The sequence below is a fragment of the Eubalaena glacialis genome, chromosome 2 (genome assembly GCF_028564815.1).
Source record: "Eubalaena glacialis isolate mEubGla1 chromosome 2, mEubGla1.1.hap2.+ XY, whole genome shotgun sequence".
NCBI lineage: Eukaryota > Metazoa > Chordata > Mammalia > Artiodactyla > Balaenidae > Eubalaena > Eubalaena glacialis.
Window position 1 is genome coordinate 36,125,978 of NC_083717.1, and position 23,664 is coordinate 36,149,641.

The 23,664-nt window shown below is 44.9% G+C and overlaps 1 protein-coding gene and 1 pseudogene across 1 annotated transcript in view; one reads left to right on the top strand and one right to left on the bottom strand.

The window, feature by feature from the left end:
* Positions 1–22,901, bottom strand: part of ADAMTSL3 (ADAMTS like 3) — a 374,428-nt gene extending 351,527 nt beyond the window's left edge. The window contains exons 1-2 of the mRNA XM_061179848.1: positions 22,874–22,901; positions 21,282–21,383 (exon numbers count right to left, since the gene is read on the bottom strand). Of these exons, the coding sequence (XP_061035831.1) occupies positions 21,282–21,350 (69 nt within the window). The 5' untranslated portion in view covers positions 21,351–21,383; positions 22,874–22,901. The remainder of the gene's footprint in view (positions 1–21,281; positions 21,384–22,873) is intronic.
* LOC133085746 (6-phosphogluconolactonase-like) lies at positions 19,244–20,045 on the top strand (annotated as a pseudogene).
* Positions 22,902–23,664: the final 763 nt, after the last annotated feature.

The following is a 23,664-nucleotide window of genomic DNA, read 5'->3' on the forward strand; positions in this document are numbered from 1 at the left end:
CTACCACACGTTTAAAGAATTAACACCAATTCTACACAATCTGTTCCAGAAAACAGAAGAGGAGGAAACACTCTGCAACTCATTTTATGAACACAGTATTACCTGGATGTCAAAATCAGACAAAGACAGTACAAAAAAAGAAAACTGCAGGTGAATAACTCTCATGAATTTAGATGCAAAAATCCTCAAAACAAAATATTAACAAAATAAAATTCAGCAATGTAAAAAAGAATGATACATCATGACTAAGTGTGGTTTATTCTAGGAATGCAAAGCTGTTTTATTATTTGAAAGTCAATCAGTAGAATATACCAAATCAAGAGGTTAAAGAAGTCACAAGATCTTATCAACTGACAAAGAAAAAGGCATCTGACAAAATTAAACACTTATTCATGATAAAAATTCTTAGCAAACCAGGAACAGAGAAGAACTTCCTCAACTTAGTAAAGAACAATGATCTACAGGCAATGTCATACTTAATGATGAAAGGCTAAATGTTTTCTCCCAGAGATCAGGAATAAGGTGGGATGCCCACTCTCACCACTCTTATTCATAGAACTGGAAGTGATAGCCAGCACAATAAGGTAAGAAAAGAAAACAAAGGCATACAGATTGAAAAGAAATAAACTGTCCTTATTTATAGATGACATGACTGTCTGTTTAATCACCTTCCTATTCACCTTATTCATGAGGGAGGCATTCCCACCCTATGGCTATAGGAATGGCCAAATACACAACACATGTGGACATAAAACAAACAAATACACAACACATGACTGGACAGATGAGACAGACAACAGTCTGTTAATCACATATACTCACAGCCCAAGGGAAGAGCATACCACATGCCATACAGGGCCCCATAGCAGTTTCACTCAGGACAGAGTAAACAAGCAGGGACAAGGGAGGCAGGCTTTGTAGTATCAAGAGAGTGAGGTGGCCTCTGGTTCTCTCAGGAGGATGTGGTTGGCTTGTTTGAACAATTCCACAGGCTGCAGGGAACTGAAACTCACTACTCAGTTATAACTAGGAACTCTGCCTGGCCCCCTACATAAGGAAGGTTGTTTTGTCTAGGAGACCATATCCATGGGAGCAGAGTGGGGAGGGGAACTGGCAGATATGCATTCAAGGCCATCCTGGGTTTGCCAGATATCAAGGCAGCACATAATACTGGGCCTTAATTTTAGGCCTTACACCACACCGTCTGCATAGAAAATCCCAAGGAATCTACCAAAAACCTCCTAGAACTAATATGTAAGTTTAGAATGGTTGCAGCATACAAAAGCAACACACAAAATTCAATTGTATTTCTGTGTTTTAGCAAATAACATGTGGATAATGAAACGAAAAACCCCACACCATTTATAACCACTCCAAAAAATATGAAATATTTAGGTACACATATAAAAAGACATGTTCAGAATTTTACAAAACATTTATGAAAGAAGCCAAAATAGATCTAAATAATAAAGAAACAGACCACGTTCATGGGTTGGAAGACTCAACACAGTAAAGATGTTAATCCTCCCCAAACCAATCAATAGGTTTAACACAATTCCTATCAAAATTCCAGCAAGATTTTTTGTATATATAGACGAGCTTATTCAAAAGTTTATACGAAAAAGCAAAAGAATAGCTAAAATAATTGTGATAAAGGAAGAGTAAAGTGAGAGGAATAATTGTACTCAATTTTAATACTTACTATATAGCTACAGTAATAAAAGATACCATGGTGCTGGAGGAGGGGTAAACACATAGATCAATGTGAACAAAATAAAAAGTCTGGAAGTAGACCCACAGAAATACTCCCAGTTGATTTTTGACAAAGAAGCAAAAGTAATTCAGTGGGACTTCCCTGGTGGCGCAGTGGTTAAGAATCCTCCTGCCAATGTAGGGGACATGGGTTCGAGCCCTGGTCCGGGAAGATGCCACAGGGCAACTAAGCCCATGCGCCACAACTACTGAGCCTATGCTCTAGAGCCCGCGAGCCACAACTACTGAGCCTGCATGCCACAACTACTGAAGCCCGTGCACCTAGAGCCCGTGCTCCACAACAAGAGAAGTCACTGCAATGAGAAGCCCCCGCACCGCAACGAAGCGTAGGCCTTGCTCGCCGCAACTAGAGAAAGCCCGCGCACAGCAACGAAGACCCAATGCAGCCAAAAATAAATAAATAAATAAATAAATAAATAAATAAATTTTTTTTAAAAAGTAATTCAGTGGAAGAAGGACAGTCTTGCTCTAATGCTGAAACAATTGGACATCCACAGGCAAAACTGAGTCTTGACCTTAACCTCACACCTTATACAAAAATTAATTCAAAATGGATCACAAACTTAACTGTAAAACTATAAAACATTTAGAAGAAAACATAGCAGAAAATCTTCAGGACCTAGCAAAGAGTTCTTAGCCATAACACCAAACACTATCATCCACAAATGAAAAAAATAATAAGTTGGACTCTATCAAAATTTAAAACTTTTGTTCTGCAAAAGATGCTAATAAGAGGATAAAAAATCAAGCTATAGACCAGGAGAAAATATTCATGAACCACATATCCCATAAAAGGAATTCTAACATACCAAAGAAGTGAAAACTCCTTTATATATACTCACTATCAACGAAAAAAGAATCTATGAATTATAAATATTGAACACAGATTAGGGCTCCATTTGCACTATTACTGCCAACTCTAGTCTCATATTAGTTTTCATTAAGATCACTTTCTTTCTTGACCTCATCAAGGATTGTCAGTCGATGGATTCATTCACTGAATCTCAGAATTATGTGCTAATCCCACAGTCTTATATTACACAACAAAGCTCTGAGCTCAGTGAGTACTTCCACATGACAGTCAAAAAAAAGATACCCGTGTCCTGTGTGCCATGTGTCTTTTGAAAGACAAGCTTCCCTTGGTAATTGCTGAAGTGGAAAGAACTCAACATCTATCTGTGCTGGCCAAAGAAGAACCTTGGGAGCCAAGGCTTCCTTGATACACCTTGTGTCCTGGGGTTGGCATCAAAGAATATCAACAGACAACATAGGAACAAATCAGCAGTGAGGTCAAAAAGGACAGAGACACGTGGCCTGTCACAGTCAAGGGATTCACCAAAGCCCCACTGAGGAAAGACTGAGGTTTATATCAGCGTATCATCTGTACTGCTCTGTCTGTGTACACATAAGTGTATGTGCCTATCTATTACTTTTATCAGTTAACTATATAATAAAGTGTGGCTGGTTCATTCCCTAGCATGGGTTGGGCTATTCCCCTTCCCCCCCCCCCCCCACAAATCTTTCAGTTGTCTTTCAAAGTGTCTGGTTGCTCCTAAATGTCCATCGACAGAGGAATAGATATAGAAGATGTGGTACATATATACAATGGAATATTACTCAGCCATAAAAAGGAATGAGATAGTGCCATTTGCAGAGATGTAGATGGACTTAGAGACTGTCATACAGAGTGCAGTAAGTCAGACAGAGAAAAACAAATATCACATAATATCACTTATATGTGGAATCTAGAAAAATGGTAGAGATGAACTTATTTGCAAAGCAGAAACAGACACACAGACATAGAGAACAAACGTACGGTTACCAAGGGGGTAAGGGTGGTGGGGTGGGATGAACTGGGAGATTGGGACTGACACATATACACTACTATGTATAAAATAGGTAACTAATGAGAACCTACTGTATCGCACAGGGAACTTTACTCAGTGCTCTGTGGTGACCTAAGTGGGAAGGAAATCCAAAAAAGAGGGGATATATGTATACGTATAGCTGATTCACTTTGCTGTACAGCAGAAACTAACACAACATTGTAAAGCAACTATACTCTAATAAAAATTAATTTAAAAAACAAAAAAATAAAAAATTTTAAAAAGCAGAAAAAAAGTGTCTGGTTGCTAAGTACCTCACTAAGGATCCACCAGGCATCAGCCAGATGTATAGTGGGCACCACCGAGGTAAACAGCCTCCCACATCAGGGACTGAACAGAGCCCGCCAGAGCACGGCCGCCTGCCACTCCACGCGTTCCTTCCCCGCTCCATGCACCAAATGTTTTCCTGGCTCTGACAATGGAAGCTGCTAATGCATCCCAGAAAGTGTTTACAGAGTGTGCAGCACAAGGGCTCCACCCCCAAAGCCGTGAACAATGATGCCTGCCACATGCTGGACCTCCCAAGGATGGGAAGGAGGGCTTATAGGTCAGTTCAGAGCCACTGGGCTACCTCTGAGATGCAACGCCATCAAGCCTGTCCTGAGGAGCGAGGCAAAAGGCCTGGCCGGGGTCCTGGGAGGGCCTGCTTTCATCAGAGGGCCATCGGGGGAGGGAGTAATAGTTGCTGGTGTCCTACCAACCACTGCTCCATGGAAAGGAGGCTCTGCATTCTCAGTGTGAAGTGTTTGCACTGAAAGGAATTTCATTTAAACAGCCACAGGGCTTTGGACCTGCTTCACTCTGCCCATCCCAGAAACTCCCCCCTCTCTTCTCTCTCAACCTCAGCGAAGGGCGACTACAATTATTGCCAACAAATGAGCAACCCTTCCTCCAGAAAGACAGTCATGCCCCTCACGTACAGGCTGGCTTCAACCTTCCATCCCAGCAAAGGGTCAGGTCATCTTCCAGCCTCACGGAGAACCAAACCAAGCAGGAAGAGGGTCTTCACAGGCCCTGCCTTCACCCCCGCAGAGGATTTGGACCGTGCTTTCTCCTTGCCAAACTCACCTGGAGTCTTGTCCCCCAGATTCCACTGAGCACCACCAAGTTTTGCTTATAATTTTATCCCCCTCCCTTTCTGGTGCCTTATTTGGGGACTTTAATATATATGGGTCTCTCTTTTCATAAATTATAGACTCATCTCTTATTCACTTTATAACTAGCTTAAAAGGTATCTCTAAATGAGCCACACCAACCCTCAGAATTCCCTGCTCTGATAACCAAGGTGGCCATTTCTATCTGGATTTAAGGGTGACAGAGTTTAAAATGTCTGGACTGCTACTAAACTGACAACAATTTTGAGTGATATCAAGTGCTGGTGAGTATGTAGAGAGAAGGGCACTCTCCCGGGCTACTAGTGGGAGTGTGAACTGGCACAACTTGGTAATAAAGAAAAATATATGTGTATAAAAATGTTGAAGATTTCATTATTGATCCTATTGGAAAAACTAAAAAAACATCCCAGAGGCAAGATCAGAAAATGGGGAAGCTTAGTTCAATCTTACCCAACACCTGGACCTATTATTCCTCTTAAGGAGAGAACCATCTCTGTTTACAGAAACCGGCTAGACAAGAAGTTGCTAAGTTCCTGAAGACAAAGATCAGTAATAGCCAAGGGGGAAAAAAAAAAAAGAGATAGACTGTTCTCCCCTAGAACTAAATAGGAATTAGTGTGGGGAGTGAGTAGACAGAAAGGAACAATGAAGAAAGAGAGAGGGGATACGAGAACAACATTCCTTAATACAGAGAATAAAATGTATTGTCCATTATCCATGGAAATTCAGAAAAATGTCAAACTGTTAAATATCCTTGCAACATTCATAAAATTGAGCATTTAAAAACAAAACTTTCTGCCTACTCTCAAGAAAAATAAATCAGAAATTAAAGCAAAATAATTTTTAAAAGTTTGAAAAATTACAAAATACTCCCCTTTGCTGTCCTACCAAATTTCTAACTTTTGATTGCATAGAAGGTTTCTAGGAAAAGGTTAATTACCAAAATTGATTAAAGAAGTGGGAAAAACCTGAATAATCCAATAATCATATAAAAAGTTTTTAAAAGTTGTCAAAGAATTACTTGCCCCAAAATGTTCTGGGCCCCATTTATTTTTAATATCAAGGTAAAATTTTACTATTTATTTTACTTTCAAACCTTCAAAGAATAGCTTATCCCTGTGCTAAACTGATCCAGAAAAGAGAAAAAGATGGAAAATGTTTCAACCCATTTTATAAAGTTAACAAAAATTTTTATATTAAAAACCTGGAAAATACAGTACCAACCAACATTACTTATGAATACAGATGTAGTACTTTTCAACAAAATATTTGCAAGCCAAATCCAGCTGAATATTAAAAAGACAGTATATCATGGCCAAGCAGAGTTAATGCCGGGAACACAAGGATGATTCAATATTAGGAAACCTATTAATATGATTCATCATGTTAGCAGGTCATACAAGTAAAAGAATATGATAATCTAGATAGCTCTGAAGAACCTTAGTAACCAAGCATATTGGAAATTGTAGCTTTAAATGGACACTATTGGCAGTAGTTGGTTCCGTGGGGGAACACAGCGCCCCAGGAAAGCAGAGCTACACTAGGTGACGGCCAATCAGAATTTGGAAGCTGTGCTAGGAGCCTCATTTATCAACCCCCTCCCTCCAGCCAAATGTCACAGGAGGAAAATCAACACACACAAAAGTCGATGGAGAATGGGGTCTGTTAACTAGGGCAGTGTTTTTTTCAAACTGTAAATATAGCCCATGAGTAGGTAATGAAATTAATTGGGTCTTAACCAGTCATTTTGTCATAGAATCAACTGGAATGGAGTGGATATAAAAACAGGTATCAAAGTGAACCACTCATGGAAAGAATTAGCATTGTTTCTTGAAACTTTTGTTCCAAAAATATGAATGCATAGATATGTACATGCATTGAGTCATGATGTAAAATGCACTTCCTCCTGTGGGTTTTTTCAGTCAAAAAGCTGAAGTAACACTGAACTAGGGGATTGAGAGGAATCTATTTCTAGACTTCTACTTGCAACAGACTAAGATTTAAGGCTAGAGTTAAAGTTATGAGTAAGATGGGAAGGAAGGTATCATAGCCTCCCTATCCAAGAGGAACACCTATCTCATGAAGTAAAGCTGGCTTCACATCACGAGGTGAGACTTGGCTACAATTCCTGATTAGTGCCGACTCTTCCCAAATCAGTAATGTTAGTTTGTGATGGTGGTGTGAGTGTAGCAACTAAACTATGCTCTCTGGAGCTATACTGCCTCAATGAAAAACCTGGCTTTGCCAGATTAGATTAGATTAATTATTTCAAAAATATTCACTCCTTCCCCTCACCCCACACATACATATGATCTCTAGGGGAGGAGCATACTTGCCCACCCCAATAATTTTGTGAGGGTTCTTTGGGGGGAGGCTTATAATTTAGTCAGTTTTATTTTTTAAATTTTTTAATTAATTTTTATTGGAGTACAGTTGCTTTACAATGTTGTGTTACTTTCTGCTGTATAGCAAAATGAATCAGTTATACGTATACACATATCCCGTTTTTTAGATTTCCTTCCCATTTAGGTCACCACAGAGCACTGAGTAGAGTTCCCTGTGCGATACAGTAGGTTCTCATTAGTTATCTATTTTATATGTAGCAGTGTATATGTGTCAATCCCAGTCTCCCAATTCATCCCACCCCCCTTCCCCCTTTGGTATCCGTAAGTTTGTTCTCTACATCTGTATCTCTATTTCTGCTTTGCAAATAAGTTCATCTGTACCATTTTTCTAGATTCCACATACAAGTGATATTATATGATATTTGTTTTTCTCTTTCTGACTTACTTCACTCTGTATGACACTCTCTAAGGTCTATCCACATCTCTGCAAATGGCACTATTTTGTTCCTTTTTATGGCTGAGTAATATTCCATTGTATATATGTACCACATCTTCTTTATCCAGCCCACCCCAATAATTTTGGACTTGGCCATACAACCTGCTCTGTCCCTACCTCTGACTGTGTCTTCAGCTATGTGAGTTGCTTCAGCCAGTGGGGTTTTACAGAAATGACACAAGCAGACTGCATAAGAAAGACCCTTGTGCCTTTTGACTTGCTCTCATGTGTCTCTTTTATCATCATGAGAAGAACATGTTCTGCTCAGCCTGCTCGTCTAAGAAAAAGGATGAGAGACCCATGGAGCAGAGCCCCATTAAAAAGAGGATCCCTATCAGAACAGAACCCTCACAAGATCAATGCATACAAATTTTTAAAAATAGAAACAAATATAAGCAAAATGCAATCAATGAACATGTATCTCTAGATAAATTACTCCAAAAAAATCACAAATAAATTATAAACAACCTGATCTTGCTTTTAAAAAGTTCAGGAAGAAATACAAGAATTTAAAGAAAACCTTTTAAGACAACAGAAAAAGTGAGCTTAGGAAAAAAATGGCAAAAATTGTAAAAACATTACAGATTTGAGGACCACATTAAAAAACCTTTCCTGAAACACATGCACACATGCTTATGAAGATTAAAAATTATTTACATTACGTCCAGATGAAAATATGGACTTTGGAATAAGGAAGAAATCATGTACGCATCATGGCAGACAAAGTGAGGCACATACAAGGGTTAAAAATCAGATTGGCCAGAGTTCTCTTCAGTAATGCTCAATGACAAAAAATACAGAATCAATATTGACAAGGACCTGAAGAAAAAGAGTGGGAAAAGTTTTCTTTGATTATATTGTTGAATTTTTTCCTGTTCTTTTTAAGAAATATTAATGTATGTTAGATCTCCTTTGTTACCATTTTTCTATAATCACGTGTATGTTTTGTTTCCTACTTCATCTTATAGGAGACCCACTCTGTCTAGCATGTCCCCAGTTGCTTATTCCATTGCATGCGCTCTATTTCTGTTGTTTGTAATGGGATCAGCTGTTTGCTGAAAAACCGCAGGAGGAGTACATGAGGTATGAGACGGGGTGAACTAGACTAGTCCACAGCTTCGATTCTGCACTGTTGTCGGGCTCTTTCTCTTACTAAAGATGTGCTTTCCTTTTCTCTAGAGCTACACCTTCCTTTTATTTTCAACATCCAACAGTCAGGGAGGTTCTCAAGAAACCCCCTTACTCCACAGCATTTTGGTCAGAAAAGTGCTGTTTTCTTCCTCCCTACGTTATCCCACTCCACCTTCCGTGGTCTCTCCCTGTAGGAGGTTATGTTGTACACCTAGATGATAAAAATTCTGTGTCAGCAATTTTCCCCTTCAACTCTATGTCCCTTGCCATTTTTGGTGTCAAACCAGGCCTCTTTGGGGACAATACCCACTTATGTTTGTGTCTCATCAAGGCCTCCAATTTCACTCTTCTTACCAAAAGTTTATTAGATAGGCACAATTTGTGACAGTCATCATTAGGGAAACCTCTGTCCTGCTCAGAACGCAAGGAGACACATGTCAGCCTGCAGGGTCCTCTCTCACTCAGGTCTAGATTTCACAGTACTCAGAAAACAGTACTTCAGAGTTCGTGTTTACAAACAGGTACCATCTCCTTGTTTTACTGGAGATAAACTTCGTTCTTTTTGTTGCTGTTTGTTTGTTTTATATAGTTTTGAGGGAAGGAACTTGTTACACCTCCATTATGCCATTGCCATTGAAAACAACAGGATTTCTGTTCTTGGAACTTGCCCAAATAACTTTAAAGACCTTCTGGACTGGTCAAAACTATAATATTGAAGAGAAAAGTCATGCCTTAGTAGATACTAAACACATTACAAAACTATAAGAACTTTAAAAGTATGATATTAGCACAGGAAGCAACTGACAGAAATTTTAATGTTTAAAAAGAAGTATAAGACTAGAAGAAAACATAGATTACACCTATTTTCTCTCAGTATGAGGTTATTTCTAAGCATGATGCAAAGGCAAATAATTCTTAAATTGAGACTCCTAGAGTAGGCGACTTGAAAATTTTAAATGTCAGTTTATCAAAAACATAAATAAAATTAAAATATTAATGACAAAATGGGGAAATTATTTGCAGCATATTAAACACAAAAGACCCATATTCTTTACGTATAAAAAGCCACATACAAATTAATGAGAAATTCTCAGTAGAAAAATAGGCAAAAATATGAAGATAAAATCTTTTATTCTATTTCTAATGTCTCAAGGAGACCATACACAAAAGCAGTAATACAAATGGCCCAAAAGTATTTTTAAGAATCTCTCACTAGTAAGATTTCCTTAAATCTTATATTGCCAACTATTGCAAAGAGTACACATTGACGGACGCTTTCTGAAAGGCAACTTGATAGTATAAATCAAAGGTCTTAAAACTGCACATAGCTTTTGACCCCAAGATTATGCTTCAATAAATACACTTTCCTAGAAATGTATTCAAAGGAAATAATCACAAATGTGAGCAAAGATGGATCTGCAAACATATTTTCATAGCAGCATTATTTGCAACAGCAAAAAACTGATGAACTTAAATGTTCAGCAGTAAAAGAATTAGTTAATAAAATATAGCACACCAAATGATGCAATACCATGAAGACATTAAATATTATTATATTATAATAAATATAAAAATATTTAATGACATGTAGAAATATTCCTCATGTCGTTAAATCTTTACAAAGTTATAATCAAAATACAGTGTAACCACTTTTTAAAAGATACATATATATGTTAATATTCTAAGAAGAATATTGGAAATGTACGCAACAAAATCCTAACAACTGTTAGAATGAAAGGTGGTTTTTTTCATCTTTGTCCTTTCCTGTGTTTTCCACATTTTTTTATAATGAATATGTTTATGTTTTTAAATCAGGGGGAAAATGGAAATTTCAAAAGAGAAAGTGAAGAGAATTTAAAGAGTCCTTTAATACTATAAATGAGTTTTTATTAATAAAATAGAGTAATTCTTCCTTTTAAACATTTTTTTTCAAAATAACATGCTATTATATTTGTAAATGAAGGCTTGGAGAACAGATGAATTTCTGAGCATCTGACCACAATAATTTATAGCATACATTAGCTGGAGCTGTTCAGTGCTGACAAATTCCATAAAGTAATTGCATAAAATACTTGGAGAGGAAATTGCTTTATGCTTCCATGCTATTTATGGAAATTAGCATCTTTGTAAAAATAAACTGAGAGCAATCACAATCATAAACCTTGAAATGTGGTTTCCAAAAGATGTTAGCTCTGCTGCTTTAGGATCCATTAGCAATGCAGAGGGGAAACAGTGCCTACTTTTTTTTTTCTCTGTTATGAAATAACTGCATACAGTTGGTTTTTTCCTCCTGGATCTTTAACCCCTCCCTTTCTCCTGGCTGCCTCCCTTTGCAGTGCATATATACTGAAGTGTTCACTTTGCTCAGAAGAAACTTCCTAATGATCCTGTTTCCTTCTCAAAGAGTATTACATATTTCCTTTTTTTTTTTTAACATCTTTATTGGAGTATAATTGCTTTACAATGGTGTGTTAGTTTCTGCTGTATAACAAAGTGAATCAGCTATACATATACATACATCCCCATATCCCCTCCCTCTGCGTCTCCCTCCCACCCTCCCTATCCCACCCCTCTAGGTGGTCACAAAGCACTGAGCTGATCTCCCTGTGCTATGCAGCTTCTTCCCACTAGCTATCTACTTTACATTTGGTAGTGTATATATGTCAATGCTACTCTCTCACTTCGTCCCAGCTTACCCTTCCCCTTCCCTGTGTCCTCAAGTCCATTCTCTATGTCTGCATCTTTATTCCTGTACTGCCCCTAGGTTCTTCAAAACCATTTTTTTTTTTTTTAGATTCCATGTATATGTTAGCATACGGTACCTGTTTTTCTCTTTCTGACTTACTTCACTCCGTATGATACACCCTAGGTCCACTCACCTCACTACAAATAACTCAATTTCGTTTCTTTTTATGGCTGAGTAATATTCCATTGTATATATGTACCACATCTTCTTTATCCATTCATCTGTCGATGGACACTTAGGTTGCTTCCATGTCCTGGCTATTGTAAATAGAGCTGCAATGAACATTGTGGTCCATGATGCTTTTTGAATTATGGTTTTCTCTGGGTATATGCCCAGTAGTGGGATTGCTGGGTTGTATGGTAGTTCTATTTTTAGTTTTTTAAGGAACCTCCATACTGTTCTCCATAGTGGCTGTATCAATTTACATTCTCACCAACAGTGCAAGAGGGTTCCCTTTTCTCCACACCATCTCCAGCATTGTTTGTACATTTTGTGATGATGGCCATTCTGACAGGTGTGAGGTGATACCTCACTGTTGTTTTGATTTGCATTTTTCTAATGATTAGTGATGTTGAGCATCCTTTCATGTGTTTGTTTGCCATCTGTATATCTTCTTTAGAGAAATGTCTATTTAGGTCTACTGCCCATTTTTGGATTGGGTTGTTTTTCTGATTCTGAGCTGCATGAGCTACTTGTATATTTTGGAGATTAATCCTTTGTCAGTTGCTTTGTTTGCAAATATTTTCTCCCATTCTGAGGGTTGTCTTCTCGTCTTGTTTATGGTTTCCTTTGCTGTGCAAAAGCTTTTAAGTTTCATTAGGTCCAATTTGTTTATTTTTGGTTTTATTTCTGTTTCTTTAGGAGGTGATCTTGCTGTGATTTATGTCGTAGAGTGTTCTGCCTGTTTTCCTCTAAGAGTTTTATAGTGTCTGGCCTTACATTTAAGTCTCTAATCCATTTTGAGTTTATTTTTGTGTATGGTGTTAGGGAGTGTTCTAATTTCATTCTTTTACATGTAACTGTCCAGTTTTCCCAGCACAACTTATTAAAGAGGCTTATTCAGTTCCTCACATTTTGCAATCCACAGCTTCCCCTGAAACTACTCTCTCAAACATAACTGACAATTTCACAAGATCAGGGTGAATTTTCACCTTCATGTGTCCCTAAAACTAGCTCAGACCCTAAAGGAATCTTCAATTCTTCCCTCTTTCTCTCTCAGTCCCACATAATCACTTGTCAAGTTCTACCCCTTCAGGTTCTAAAATGGTGCCCATAATCACATCCTCTTGTTGAGGACTACTCCCCCCCTCCCCATGGCCCCATGCTCTCTTGTGAACTGAGCTGAAGTTCTCATCATTCCCAACCTGCACTGGTGCCAGCGGCACCCCAAGTATCTTTCACTCAAGTGTGTTCCCAGTGGTCCAATGGACTCTTACTGGTGTCTCCCATCACCTCCTGGTCAACACCCACAGGACTCCATGCTGCCCACTGAATCAAGTCCTCTTTATCATTTATTTATTTAGTGTGCTCGGCAAGGTCCTCCCCAGTGTAACCACAAACTATCTTTGTTCATCCTTATTTCATACCCCATGCTGTCAAAGACCCTACTCTTCAAACATACAGTGTCAGTGGAAACAAAGAGGACAAAACAGATTGAAGAGACATTTCTTTCTTTTTTTTTTTTAAGTCTTTATTGAATTTGTTACAATTTTCTTCTGTTTTATGTTTTGGTGTTTTGGCCACAAGGCATGTGGGATCTTAGCTCCCTGACCAGGGATCGAACCCGCATCCCCTGCATTGGAAGGTGAAGTCTTAACCACTGGACCACCAGGGAAGTCCCTAAGAGACATTTCTGAGATGGAACAAATGGAAGTTAGTGGCCGGATGGGTACAGGGCAGAGGCAACAGAGAAGAAGGCATCTACAGTGGCCCCAGGATTCTGGGTCAAATGACTAGAAGATGGAGAATCCAGGCACTGAGACAGAGCTGGGTGGGTGGTGAGGATTTCCATTTAGGAAATATTGTGTCTGAGGCCCGCAAGGAATATCCTGGTGGAGGTAAGTAGCAGCTCACAGATATATTGATCTGCAGCTCATGGAAGAGGCTGACAGAAACCTCTCACAGATACTGGGTGTCTTCCATTTTAGTGAGGTCACCGAGAAGAAAGAAGGGAAGGAAGGAAGGAAGGAAGGGAGGCAGAGAGAGAGAAAGAAAGAAAAAGAGAGAGAGAAGGAGGGAGGAAGGAAGGGAGGCAGAGAGAGAGAAAGAAAGAAAAAGAGAGAGAGAAGGAGGGAGGAAGGAAGGGAGGAAGGCCAAAACTAAGCTATCAAAATTGCGTTTTATTTTCAATGTTTACATTTAACAGTTGATGTAAAATAATAGACAGTTTTTTATCTTTTCAATGTATATATAATCCTATTTGAAGAGAACATCAAAAGCCTAAATGTGAAAGCCTGAATCATTATGAGACCTGGGTCCTCCGGTGACAACCCCAGGCAGGAGCTTCTGGAGAGAGAACCAGCAGAGTGATTGAGGCTGCCTGGGGAGAGCACGTGGAGAGAGAAAGAAGGGCAGAACTCTGGAATTAAGCAGCTTTTAAAGAGAGCCAGAGATGAGCCAAAAAAAGAGCCTGAGATGGAAAGGTCAGAGAGGTAGAAGAGAAAAGGGCGTGCAGGTGTCACAGACGACAAACAAGGAAAGAGCTCCCCTTCATTCTCCCACTGGATTCTCACCAGCTCTATGCAATGACTCTGTAACTATCCGATAACTCCGGCAACGTGGTAATAAGGTGGAGTCTGCCTCCAGGACAAGCTTAGGTCTTTCTGCTTGGACTCCACCTTTGGTGTCAGCACAGTTTGGAATACACAACCAAGACCACTGTAGAGGATGCAGTCACACAGGAAGTCCATTTATAACATAAAACCCAGAGTGCTGGAAAACTCTACCCAAAATAAAACAGGGGGAAGAGGAAGAAGGCCACAATGTCTACCAAGTGTGTAGCAAAGCATATTCCACTAAAAAAAAATTATTTTAAGGCAATATTCAAATAAGTGATTATAAATGTGTATACAAAGTTCACTACAAATGGCTGATAACAAACAGAAGTGAACAAACCGTCCTGGAAACAACCCAACTGTCCAGTAATGAAGTAATGCATTTAAACAAATTACAGTATTGTGGTATATCCAAAAGTGCAATGAACACAGCCATTGCAAACAAAAATGCAGTTATATATGCGGAAAGATGTTCATGACATAATGACTAAGAAAAATGATGCATAAGACAGTATGTTTAGCATGATTCTATTTATCTAAACATATACATATATTTATATCATATTTATGTATAAAAAATGTCTGGAAATGAAAATATTAATAATTATTATCTGGGCAGTCGTATTAAGGCAATTTTTTGAATTCTGATTTTCCTTTCATTTATCTATGTCTTCTATTTTTCTACAATTTTTTAAATAAATTTATTTTATTTTTATTTATTTTTGGCTGCATTGGGTCTTTGTTGCTGCGTGTGGGCTTTCTCTAGTTGCAGCGAGTGGTGGCTACTCTTTATTGCAGTGCGGGGCTTCTCATTGCGGTGGCTTCTCTTGTTGCAGAGCACGGGCTCTAGGTGCACGGGCTTCAGTAGTTGTGGCACACGGGCTCAGTAGTTGTGGCTCGTGGGCTCTAGAGTGCAGGCTCAGTAGCTGTGACGCACGGGCTTAGTTGCTCTGCGGCATGTGGGATCTTCCCGGACCAGGGCTCGAACCCGTGTCCCCTACATTGGCACGGTGGATTCTTAACCACTGTGCCACCAGGGAAGCTCCCAATTTTTCTACAATTTAAATGTTTTATTTGCATAATTTATCTGCTAGCGGTCAGGGCCTCTAGACACAGAGTGTCAAGTGATGACAATGAGGTCAATCAATTGATTGTTATTCCCTTAAACGTCTTCCCTGCATAGGGAACAGCAGGAAAAGTGTCACAGAACTCGCCTGGAGAGTTCTGTGGAAGGATGATCAGAAGATATGGCGATCGTGCATATGAGAACAAAGAGAGAAACAGATGAAAAGGATGCAAAAACAAAAGGTCCTACCACAAGTTAATTGATATCATAAGAAGCTATCGTAAAGGGTGAATCCAAGTGTTTATGGATCTCTAACCAAGGCTCATGGAGGACCCGATTCAGTCAAGAGGGAACTGACACAGGCCACCGTCTCAGACTGAATCTGCCATCTCCTTCTCCTGGGTCAGAAGAGTGGTTTGGAGGAAGCAGGGGATTTCTGTAACTCACAACAACCACCCAAGTGTGGATTCTGACTTCTGATTTAAAGGAGATGGAGTGAAAGCGAATGTTGGAATTAATGTTGGTGGTGTCACAGGGGGAGAACTGCCACCAAGACCAGAGCCAACACCAAGACATGAACTACTAATACCGGAGCTTCCACCATGGTGACAGCCACGGAGACAAAAATACCACCAAGACCAGAACCACCAAAATATCCAGAATCACTGAGAACAGAACCACCCCCAACCCCAGGACTGATGAAAACCATAAGGATTAAGATCAGAAACAGCGACAAGACCAAAAACAATGCCAGAGAGAACCTCTGAGACCAGAACCACCTAACGTAACAATATTTAAAACATCAGACCAGAACCACTGAAATCAGAGACCAGAACTACCACCAAGACTAGCATGGCCCTAGGACTAGAACCAACATGTCTAATTTTAGTATCAAGATACTGATCCTTCCCAATGCCAAAACATTGGAATTTAGGGGGCAAAGCTCATGATAAAGAGGAGCTAAGTACACACATTCTAAAGAGGGCTACCAACATAAGGTGACCTCTCCCTTAGAGCTCCCTAAGAAGGGATACCAGCTACCACCTCACTCCTTCCCCTCTAAGAAGGAGGAGTGAGATGTATTGAAGAAAAAAAAGAATCACTCATTGAGATTGGGGATGCCTGCAAGGAGAGACTGGCGATCCACTCTCCAGATGGGCATAAGCTTAGACTGGATCCACTGATCTGTCCTAGCAGAGCAAGGACCAGAGAACTGAAGGGAGTTGGCAGGACAGAGAGAGGAGCCAGCGCTGGAGCATCCCATACCCCCACCAACTGCACAGCACTTCCTGTGGATTAAGTGGACAACACCAAAGGAACCGGGTTTAAACCATCCTGCCAGCACCCCACCCAACAGGGTTGCCTGGAGGCAAGAAGATCCCAGCAGCATGAGGCAAGCCGGAGCTGGACCTCCTGCTTCAGCAAAGGCAGGTCCTGCAGAGCCCTCTGAAGAACTTACATGTGCTACCCAGAGGGCAGAGAGTCAATGAGAGCTAGAGAGACAGTGACAACTACCAGAGAGAGGCATCCAGTTAAGTCAAGAGCTGTTTGCCCTTCTCCCCATCCCTTCTCCTTGCTCCCAACCCCAGGAAAGCTGGACCGAGAATAACTAAAAGGAAAAAAGAGCCCCACACCAGTCCTTAGCACTGGTTGAGATGAGAAAAGAATGGACCACAGTACGACCCCACTTCAGGTACCTGGAGCCACGCGTCAAGCCTAGACTAGACAGAAGGGAGATGAGATTTAAATCAAGCAGGGAATCAAAATTTTAAATTGGACTGGACTTTTAATAAATGAAAGTGAATCTGCCCAAGATTGCATGGAGGCATGGAAATGGAATGGATTTGGCAAAGCATGGCTGGAGCCCATGATTTGCTCCATATTTATATCCCCCTGAGTTGAGACTTCTCAATGAAGAAGGCTGGAAGAGAGAGTTGGAACAGTAGCACCTGTCTTCTCAGGGAAGATCAGGGTCCCTAAGGAGCAGGCCCAGAGCAACAGGAAGCTTCCAGGGCCAGGGTGTAACCGGAAGATGGGAGGCCTTTCCAGCTGCCTGAGTGAGGGAAACGGTGAGCTCCTCCAGAGACAGTCAAGAACGAGTTAGAAAAACACAAGACTGCTGACCTCATGGCTTGCTCTGCAATATATCACAATTATTTGTGGCCAGTGAATATAAAGGTTTCAGTTTTAGCTGATTTAATAAAGAAAATCTAGTTTTTATTAAATGAGTTGGCACATTCCTTGCTCCTTGCAGCTCAGCCTCACACGGCTATTAACTCTCCACCAACCTCCTGGTGGCAGCACTTATAAGGAAGGGGAGAGACCAAAGAAGACGCCAAGGGCCCCCCAAACACCCAAATCCCAAGATACCTTGGAGGAGCAGCTTTGACTCAAACTCAGGCTGACCCTAGGGAGATAACCAAGTGTCCAACCCTTGGGCGCCCCAAACTGACTTAGCCTTCACTAGAACATTCTCCAGGCCCCGTGATGGGACCAGCCACGTCCCCAGCAGAAATCACAGGCATCTCGCTTGTTTCAAAGGGTTAATACAGCAACAGCACTTACTTAGTACACTTACTACATGCCAGACAGTTTTCATTTTGTTTGTTACTTTTTTCCTCTTCACAATGGATTAACTCCTCCAGAAAATTCTATGAGGTAGACACCCCCTCTCTACAAATGTGGACACTGAGATGCAGAGATGTTTGTATAGCAGGCCTTGAAGTGGTGGAGCTGGGATTCCAACAGCTGATGCTGTGGATGATGAAGACCGCTGGCCTGAAATCTCCGTTTACAGCCTTCTGTGCACACTGCCCCATACATGGAAACAACACTGCAGCGGCACAAAGATATGGAAAAATCCAAAAGAGGTCCGTGCATGATTCAAGCTGGGCAAACACTGCCCTTGGCCAAAGGTCAACAGACTGCCTCAAAACACATTTAAATTTTATAGGGTGGAAGAAGGCAAAATGAAACTCTGTGCCTTGAAGCCTCAGCGTCATTTGACCAGGAACAAATCTCTGGAGCTCTCACAGCCTGTTTCAGATCTGCTGATGGGATGGAAAAGCAAGTCTCCATCCTTTTGCCCCAACACTACACCTCACTGACCACAGAAATCCTAAAGTTACCCTGAAAATATTAACATTTGTTCTAATAAAAGCTATCTATTGAAATGTGAATATGGGGTAGCACCAATAAAATGAATAATGGGGGAGAAGATGTACCTCACTAACCAGCTCTGCATGAGTCACCAAAATCATGGGACACTGGAGCTGAAGGAAGCCTTAGAAACACTAAGTACAAGAGTGAAATGAGAAGCAGAGAAGTCTGATTAATCTATCCCAGGGTGTATCTCTTTATATATGTGTGTATGCTCACCTGATAGACGTTAGAGCCCTTATTACGTGCCAGGCCGTTTGCCAGCCCTGGGAGTACAGAGGTCACCAAGCCATGTAATGAGAAGTTACATGTGCAAGGAGGGGTTGCCTTGCTTTAATTCACACAAGATACCGTATGGACCAGCATGTTCTAATTCACACAAGGTACGGTATGGACTAGCAGCATACCTCAGGACACAATACTAAGATGTGCCCTGCACCTTTAGATCTGGGGGTACAAACTGCTTGGCTGAATCTAGTCTACAAATATATATGTCTGGCTTTCAATGTTTTAACAACTGAGAGATAGCATAGGAAGTCTGGATAACCAGCTATCTTGCAAAATAGTACGATCCAGCAATCCTGAGTTTGCATTCTCACTTGGCACTGATCAGCTGGAGTTGAGTAGAGGTTGCTCTTAGTAGATGGAGCATGTACCATCAACTTTGCCACAGTGTCCGCCATTCCCTATTGTCTCTCAGGCAACACTAGCTCCATTCGTTTGAGACTGTCCAGTGGGTAAATGAGGATGCGATGCTTGAGCTGGGTCCCCCTGGGGCTTGTGGGAAAGACAGGATGCTAAAGAAAAGACTGCAGCGCAGGCGCAGTGGCGGCCTCTTCTTGGTCTTCTCGAGCCCGCAGGAGCTGGGTCCGTCGCTGGCACAACTGGTGGCGCAGCGCCTGGCGCGGGGCCAAGGCCGATTGGCGTTCGGTCTGTCCGGCGGCAGCCTCGAATCGATGCGCGCCCACGAGCTGCCCGCCGCCGCTGCCTCCACCAGGCCTGCTGGCCTTGCGCGCCGGACGCTGGGCTTCTCCGATATGCCCTTGGAGCACTGCGAGAGCACTGACGGCCTCCAGTGGCCCCACCTGCTCTCCACACTGCCCAGCCCCGCCAACCAGGTGATCACCATTAACCCCGCGCTGCCCGTGGAGGCGGCTGAGGACTCGGCCAAGAAGGTGAGACAGGCCTTCCAAGGGGATTCCATTCTGCTTTTCGACCTGCTGATTCTGGGTGTGGGTCCCGATGGCCACACCTGCTCACTCTTCCCAGGCCACTCCCCGCTGCAGGAGCGGGAGAATTTGGTGGCCCCCCCCCATCGGCGACTCCCCAGAAGCCTCACACTTCCCCTGTAGAAGGCAGCTCCAAGTGTCGTCTTTGTGGCGACTACAGCAGGCAAGGCAGACATTCTGAAGCGCGTTTTGGACGACAAGAAGGAAAACCCGCTCCCCGCAGCCCTGGTCCAGCCCCGAGCTGGGAAATTCTGCTGGTTCCTGGACGAGGCAGCAGGCTGACTCCTGACCGTGAGTGCCCTTCGGGAAGCATTCCACGTTGTAACCGTTGTAACCCCGCGCCCGAGAGATGCTACAGCTGGGACCATGAGCAGCCCGAGTAGGCGGGACCTTCCGGGGCTGGGACCCGCTGCCAGCCCACTCCAGGCTTCATTTTAGAAAAGCCCTGTGGTGCCACTGGAAGCCGATAGGGTCCGGCCACCAGCCCTGCCCAGGGGCTCAAACCATGGGCCCGTGGCTCCGGGTGACAGTTATTAAAAAGAGCATTTGAAGAAAGCAAGAGAGAGAGAGAGGTAGGGAGGAAGGGAGAGAGAGAGGGAGGGAGGGAGGAAGAGAGAGAGGGAGGGAGGAAGGGAGAGAGGGAGGGAGGGAGAGAGAGAGGGAGGGAGGGAGGGAGGAAGGGAGAGAGGAGGGAGGGAGGAGGAAGGGAGAGAGGAGGGAGGAGGAAGGGAGAGAGGAGGGAGGGAGGGAGGAAGGGAGAGAGAGAGGGAGGGAGGGAGGAAGGGAGAGAGGGAGGGAGGAAGGAAGAGAGGGAGGGAGGGAGGGAGAGAGGGAGTGAGGGAGGGAGGAAGGGAGAGAGGGAGGGAGGGAGAGAGGGAGGGAGGGAGAGAGGGAGGGAGGGAGGGAGGGAGGGAGAGAGGGAGGGAGGAAGGGAGAGAGGAGGGAGGGAGGAAGGGAGAGAGGAGGGAGGGAGGAAGGGAGAGAGGAGGGAGGGAGGAAGGGAGAGAGGGAGGGAGGGAGGGAGGAAGGGAGAGAGGAGGGAGGGAGGGAGGAAGGGAGAGAGGAGGGAGGGAGGGAGGAAGGGAGAGAGGAGGGAGGGAGGGAGGAAGGGAGAGAGGGAGGGAGGGAGGACTGCAAAACAGTGTGATATGTGTTGATAGACGTAAACACAATACTTATTTAGTGGCTGAGCTAATGCCACAATCTGGCCTCTGCCCATTCATTGTGTCCTGGCCTGTAGCAGCCAAGTCTCTACAGTGCACATACAGACAGCCGTTCCAGACTGAAAAAGACAGGATCCATCACAGCCCCAAGTTATCACTCATACATAGCATCCACAGTGGTATCAAGGCACAGTGGTATTAGGCCTCAGAGAGGACCCAAGGGATTGGATTATGCTTACAGCTAAGTCAACCAGAAATACCACTTGCTGGAGGTAAGAAACAATTAGATTCCCTTTGGTATAAGATTAACATTAATCATACCACATCTTATGTGATCTAGAATGAAACTCCTAAGTAAACAGAGGGATGCCTACCATTCCTCTTCCCCTCCCTATTACCTGCAGGAGGGCAGAGTGCATGAAGACCATCCATATCAGCAGCCACCAGGGGCTCTTCCAGGAAGCCATGGGGTCCGGTCTCCTGGGTGTCTCACTTGCAGCCTAAAAAGGAGGAAAGATTTGGTTTCCAATCAGCTCTGGACCCAGTGGCAGCACTCATGACTTAACAGACCAACCAAAGGGAGGAACCCTGAGCCCCACATAATGTCTTGGAAAGGTTTGTGTTGGTCCAGGATGGAGCTACCTATTACAGGGTACAGGCTGTCTCGGGCTCTCTTTAGGAGGAGTCCACATCAAAGTCAGGAGAGCAGCTAGACCAGCCTCCAGTGTGCAACCCATACCTCCAGCCGTCCAGAAGTTGAGCCATCTCTGCACCAGCCACTTCCCAGCCCATTTGTCAGCAGCAGGGTGTGGCTATTGGCATCTGACTCAGGAAGCCCGCATGGAGCCAAGGGTTAGGGCACCTGCCAGCTTCCGCTGCTTCAGGCAAAAATGAGTCTAAGCCCAACTAAGCCAGCCCAGAGAGGGGAAGGGACCTGCCTAAGGTCACACAGCAAGACGGTGACTTTTCTAGGACTGGACTGCAGGTCTTCTGATGGTTCGAGGCTTTCCCCACCAGAAGACACCGTTCATCCTCGGAGCCTCAGCCCTGCAGCCAGAGAGGCCTGAGAGCTGAGTTAAGGGAGGTTCGGAGGGCACAGCCTCAGAGCCATACTAGCACAATCTCCTAAAAGTAGGTGAGGGCAAACCAGCAGAGGCCCTCTGAGACCAGGAGGGCAGCGGGGGCTTTCTTCAGAGTTCTCCTGACAGTTTGCAGGGAAATCAGAACGAGGCGAGCCTGGAAAAGCCGAAAAGCCGAGGTCACCCTCGCCTCTCGCTTCGCCTCGCGGGCGCCTTGGCGGAGCCGGTGTCCGGGGGCGGGTCGGTGGCTTCTCTCCATCTGGAGAAAGCATTAAGGGCCTGGCCTAATGCGATCCGCAAATGTGCTGCTGTTTCCGACCTGAGGCGGCGACTCTGGGCCGAAGGGAGGCGGCCAGTGCGGGGCCCTGGGACCGTGCGCCCCCCTCGCTCGCTCGCTCGCTCTCTCGCTCGAAGCAGCCGTCCCGGCGCGCACTCCTCCGACTACCCGCCGCCTCGCAGTCCCCGGGCCCCCGCCGCCGCCGCCGCCGCCGCCGCCGCGCCCCAGTCCCGCACGTCCACTTGCCACAGCGGGCGCGTCACTCAGCCCCTGGCGCTCTAGGCGCTCGCAACCCACTTGCCAACCGGCCGGACCTTCCGACGCCCAAGACCACTAGGTGCTGTCAGCCCGTTTTCTACCTAGAAAGCCCCAAATCTGAAAACCCCCAACCCGGTGGAGTTCCCCGCAGTCAAGCGCCCCTGAATGTCTCTCCCCCAAACCACCTGGACCCCACGGAGTTTGCCCGGCCCGAGGTCTCCGAGCCTTGCTGAGCGTCCCGGTCCTGAAGCTCCCGGGAACCGAGCAGTGCACCCTCCCGCTCGGAGCCCCGCAACCCCGCTCAGAGGCCACTGCCCCGTCTTGCTCCCCCGGAGAGAGCCTTCCCACCCCCGGGCGCCGAGCTCCTAGCACCCACCTGGCGCCGCAGAAGCGTCTGGGACGTGCAGCCCGGGCCGCGCGGGCTCGGCGCGCGCGGAGGAGAGGCGGACAGAAGCGGCCCAGTCAACACCTCGTGCGGAATCCGGGACCGGGACCTTCCCTGACGCTGGCCTCCAGCCCGCAGCGCCGCAGTCGCCGCCGCCGCCGAGAAGTTAAATGGGGCTGGGACGGGGCCGCCCCGCCTCTCCCGCCCCCTCCGGGCGTGCGGAGCAAGGCGCTGGCGGGGGCCCAGAGGCGGAGGGCGCGCGCCGCCACCTGCACCGCCCGGCAAGTGCACGGCGCGCACGGGCGCCCGCCCGCCCTCGCGCCGCCCCGCCCTCGCGCCGGCCCGCACCAACCCCGCGCCTTCCGCCCGTGCAGGGGACGCCGGGGGCGCGAAGGGAGAGCGTGAGGGGCCGAGCCGGCCCGCTCGGAGCGCGCGGGGCCGCGGCGACGGCGATACTCGGCTGGAACGCTGCGCCGCCCGCTTCCTGGAAGCCACTCCTCGCCTTGGGCCGGCCGCCAGGCGTGGTGCCAAGAGCCGGGATTGCCGACGCCGCTACCGCCGCCGCCGCCGGCAGGCGCGCAGGGGAAAGGCGGCCGCTGCGCCGCGAGCCAGCTGGGGCGCCCCGCCTCAGCCGGAGCCGGGAGCGGGGATGCCATCGCCCCCCCCACCCCCCGCACTTCCCCGAGCCTCCACCCGCCCCGCCAGGGCCCGGACGCCGACTCTGCTAAGTCAGGCCCAGCGGCCACACGGAGGCTTGCCCGGAACCGCTGGCTCGTGCCTGC